Source organism: Panicum virgatum, chromosome 9K (genome assembly GCF_016808335.1).
Source record: "Panicum virgatum strain AP13 chromosome 9K, P.virgatum_v5, whole genome shotgun sequence".
NCBI classification, from domain to species: Eukaryota; Viridiplantae; Streptophyta; class Magnoliopsida; order Poales; family Poaceae; genus Panicum; species Panicum virgatum.
The window spans coordinates 62,074,158-62,078,808 of NC_053144.1; the positions used below are offsets into that span (position 1 = coordinate 62,074,158).

The window sequence follows — 4,651 nt, forward strand, 5'->3', positions numbered from 1 at the left end:
GAATTGTAGGCGCAGAGAATCGGCCGTCCATCTTCGTCGTCTACAAATACCCGCCCACTCTCTTCCTCCTCTCTCTTCCCACCTCGGGTTTGTTTGGCAGGGCTCCGGCTCCTCTAAAAACAGCTCCGGCTCTGACTTCTCTGGTGGAGTGACTTTTCTAATGAAAGTGAAGCCGTTTTGAAAAACATTTGGCAAAACAGCTTTTTTCTGTTCAGGTAATGATGGAAGAAGTTAAATGTCCAATATATCCTTCCCTATTTGGCTTTTTCTACATATGTGTTTATACTTTTTCCTCTCAATTTATAATGTGATTTCACCTGATACAAAAAATTAATGAATTAAAATGACAGATTAACACTTCTTTTTTTTTCCTCCACACGATGCCTTTTTTTTCCCGCACAACCTTTTTTACTCGGTCTTATCATTTCCTACTACTAGTAAGATGCCCGTGCTAACGCCACGAATAAATTTTAGATGTACACCAAATAATACAAGACACATAGTTCAAACCGAAAAGTATGTTTCACACAAAGGACAGAGTCCAAAACAAATACCAAAATCAACATAATGACTATTACTAATCAAACAATAAACTTTGCCAATGAGATTCCTTGAGCAGAGTTTTCTTGATGCTTTCAGAAACTAATGAATGAAACCCAATGATCACTCAGCAACCTGCAAAATTCACAAATGCAACTTTTACATAGATAAAACAAGAGCTACCATTTATAATTTGCAATGTCGTACAGAAGCTAATGAAAAAAATACAAAGTAGCTTAATACATATAAGCAGATATCACGGTTGGTCAATTACAAATAGACATGCATTACTAATGTAGAGACTGACACAACCACATCAATAATTTCAACATCATAGTAAGTATGGCCGTGCTAACGCTACGGATAAAAAATTGGATTCCTCCACACCTAAAATTTTCCAACAGACCTTCCATCTTCTATGCCTCCACACCGAAGTTGGCGAGCGCCTTGAGATTGCTAAGCAGAACATGTCCCTTCTTGGCACTAATGCGCATGCAGGAACCAACAAATCAAGGACATCAAACATTAATAATTGGCCATGTACGGATGTACCAAGAATATTGGCACTAATGCGCATGCAGGAACCAACAAATCAAGGACATCAAAAATTAATAATTGGCCATGTACGGATGTACCAAGAATATGGCACACACTCAAAATCTAAAACCAATACAGTTGCACAGCAAACACCAGCATCCCAAGAGTACAAGTAACCAGTTTGCATCCAAAATTGAGCTGAGGATATGGTCTTCTTCCACTTAACTAACAAGTGCTCCTCCTGCCCTGAGCCCGTCCTACCACTCTGGCCATCTTCCCTGCATCGTACCAATTGGTTAGTAATACCAGGATGTGTGGAGTGTTCCCTCTAACTATTGCCTCGACCACTGCTCGCCCAACTTGCTCCTTCAGCACACTAACCATCCTGATCCACCACTGGTTAAATTGTTAAATCATGGTAATTTTAAAAACTCACCTCCTATGGTATGAGAGTGCAATCAGATTGTAGACAGCCATCCACAATCCCCTTGATAACCTTCATAAACCATAAAGACATTATGAGCAAAATTAAAATAGTCATGAGCAAAAGAGGTCAAAGGTCTTGCACCTGAAGTTACAATGTCATTGACACTCATAGCCACATGTCACAATGACCTAAAGCCATTCAGTCACAACGACCTAAAGTCTAGCACAGTTCAAATAAAATTAGAATGCAGTACAGTTGCTAATTTTCTTCCTAAAATCCATCTATAAATCATGTAATGAGCCTCACTGTATTTTCAAATCTAGTTGTACTACTCCAGATAGCTAATGTTTCAAAAAAAAATACTTGTATATATAGCTAATCAGCCATAACATAGCACAAGTAAATCTTTTTTACCTTAAGCATTGGAAATAAGCAATTTTATTGATTATGCAAGGAGCGAAGACATAATCCTTCTCTTCTAAGCAATGAGCTGGAATGCTTTGAGCCTAAGAGCAGACATTCCAAAATGCAACAAGACTGCCTGGAATAGCAACTTTGATAAATCTAATATGCTAAAAAATAGATTAAATGGATCTGCACCTATCTGATCATCAAAAAAAAATCTAGGAACTTTTCAACAATACACTTAACTGAACGAACTATTATGTAGAAGATGCTAACTGAAACTTTGGTCGAAGTGCCAAATGAACCAAGCAAATGACATCCAGAAACACACTTAGCCTGTTAGCCAGAGTTGGTTTTAAACATTCATGCCTTGCTGCATAAACAATTTAGTTACTAAAACTTTGGGCCAACTGTATGAGACATTGTTTACTGATTCTTTGTTTGTTGTTTTCAAATATGACTTACAAAATAAATAGGTCAATGAATTTGGTAAAGCAAAGTGAGACAGATATTATTACTTAACTTAATGTCCAAGATAGAGTAATTTTCCTCCTCACTCTGCCATTCAGCCACATCTCTTAAGAGAGTAAAACTGGTTTTATAGGCTTATAGCTGAATCTCACAGCAATCAGCATCAGACAAGAGGCATATAAGTATATGACTATATGTATGCATATGCAAGTCAAGATCCTGGTTAATTCATTTTTGTTCTCATCAATGATTAGCAAATACTCACTGGAGAGAAGCATCAAGAGCATCTGTGCATGAGAGGTGCCATGAGTGATGCTAATGGCTCGTGTGCTCCTGGCACAAAGACAATACAAAGGCCATCACTTCACCGCATAAGCATCCAAATATCTTGGCACAAAAGCTGATCGAGTGAAAACAACTAAACAATGATATAGCTCCTGCCATTCTGGGCAATATTACTCCATTCTTTTGTTTTAATTGCTGCGTCCTGTAAATATGCATATAAGTAGCAGTAAGCCAGTTAGAAGGCAAACCACACATGTATGCCTTATTAAAGTTTCAGATTCTTGATGGGAAGCATCATTCTCTTCCCAAATTCCTTTTTAGCCGATTGTCACGGCAAGACAGAACCATTAAGTTGGGACATTTGACCAAAATAGAAACAGTGACTGAAAGGCTGGGAGGATGCAGAACATGCAGTCCGGTAAAACCTACAGCAGATTTGCATAGCAACTGCAATGTGTGGCGAGAGGAATGTGAAGAGCATGGTACCTGTGACTAACCGGAGGCACCGGCTTCCCAGCTTGAGCAGCATGTCACCTACGGCCCAGAAGATGAAGACGCAGCTGTGGGAGTCCCGGACAACGAAGTACTTAATTGTTGAGCCCGTCCACATCGTGTACACAACTGCGGGAGTCCCGAAGGAGCGCATGCTGCAGGGCGCGTGGCCGGCGGTGCGTGCACGCAGGCGGAGGGCCGCGACGGCAGTGGCGGGGCACCATGTGCCTGCGCACGGCCGCGCCGCCAGCAGAGGGCCGCGGCCGGCTGGGCCAGCACATGGCTGCCGCCGGGAGGGGTGGGGGGCATGTGGCTGCTCACACTCGGGTGAGCAACACGGCTCCTGCGCGGGCAGGCGAGGCGGCAACGGCGCGTCCCCGCCTTGGATCCGCCGCCCCTGCCCCTCTCGATCGAGAGAGAGAGCGCGCGCGCCGGGGGGGGGGGGGGCTTTGCTGACCAGATCTGGTCGTCGGAGGGTCCTGGAGTGGCGACTGCGAGGGCGAGCGGAGGCATGGGCGCAAGGGCGTGGGGCGAGCGGCCTGCCGGCGGGCGGGGGCGCGACTGTGCGTGCGAGCGGCAATGGCGGCCGGCGCAGGCCGCCCCATCCCGCGCGCGGGGCAGCGTCGGTCGGCGCGGGTGAGCCGCGGCGCGTGCTGGTGCGCGGGGCCGCGAGCGGCAGCGGCCGCCGGTGGGGAGCGGCGCGTGCGGGAGTCGCAGGGGAGAGGGAGGAAAAAATAGAAAAAAAATGAGGAGTCGCCAGCGTTCGAACTGCGGGTGCGCGCTGGGAGTCGGGCGCGTGAGGGAGAGGGAGAGGGGAGCGGGGGAGGGACGGACGCGCGGGCGGTTGGCTGAAGCGGTGCGTTGCGTTGAAGCCGAATGATCCATATAAGATCAGCCGTTGGATGGCGTTGGACTCATCATGTAAAGGCTGTGGACCATTGATTTTCATGTTGAGGGATTTCTGAGTATAGTTTTTTGGGTACTCAATGTTACACCTTCTCAGCGGGGGAAATTTTCTTGGTGGCTATAGCATTGTTTGATCGGTCCTTTATAGGATGGATGGATTATAGGATGGACTACTCGTCAACGAAGCTAGCTCCTTATCCGCCCATGGCTCCTGCCCTCCGCGGCTGCCCCGGCTACACCGCAGTCTCGTACATGCTGCCGCCGCGAGCTCCTGAAGCTGGTTGTCTCTCGCTGCTACACTGCACGGTCGGCCCTCCCTGCCGCAGTCTCGCGCTCCCGCAGCAATCCCCCGCCATCAGCCTCGTGCTCCCACCGCCGCCTCGAGTTTCTGCAGCCGTCTCCGGCCGCCGTCGCATGTTGCCGCAGCCGGCCATCCACGCCGCGGCCTCGCGCTCCCACGGGTGCTCGTCTCCCGCCGCCGTGTACGCGTTGCTCGCCTGGGGCCCGCCTCCTCTGCCTTCGCCGTGGCCCGCCGCCGCCCGGCCTCCCACCCTGCCGCGCCATGGGCCACGAGCTCCCGCCCAGCCA

General features: G+C 48.0%; 1 protein-coding gene across 24 annotated transcripts; it reads right to left on the bottom strand.

Moving 5' to 3' along the window:
- Window positions 1-537: 537 nt before the first annotated feature.
- Window positions 538-4,343, bottom strand: LOC120646771 (atherin-like). Of its 24 annotated transcripts, none has more exons than XR_005664578.1 (4): window positions 3,152-4,243; window positions 2,646-2,713; window positions 1,514-1,573; window positions 766-1,355 (listed from the first exon to the last, which is right to left on the bottom strand). XR_005664578.1 is itself a non-coding variant. In XM_039923230.1 (3 exons), exons 1-2 carry the CDS (start codon window positions 4,104-4,106, stop codon window positions 1,536-1,538), a joined length of 993 nt encoding a protein of 330 aa, XP_039779164.1. In that variant the 5' UTR covers window positions 4,107-4,343; the 3' UTR covers window positions 766-1,462; window positions 1,514-1,535. The 24 variants fall into 24 exon arrangements, 6 of the variants coding, with proteins under 6 accessions (XP_039779164.1, XP_039779162.1, XP_039779163.1 ...); XR_005664577.1 differs by adding an exon at window positions 1,919-2,521 and having other exon boundaries at window positions 2,646-4,243; XR_005664573.1 differs by adding an exon at window positions 1,646-2,521 and having other exon boundaries at window positions 2,646-4,243.
- Between the last annotated feature and the right edge of the window lie 308 nt (window positions 4,344-4,651).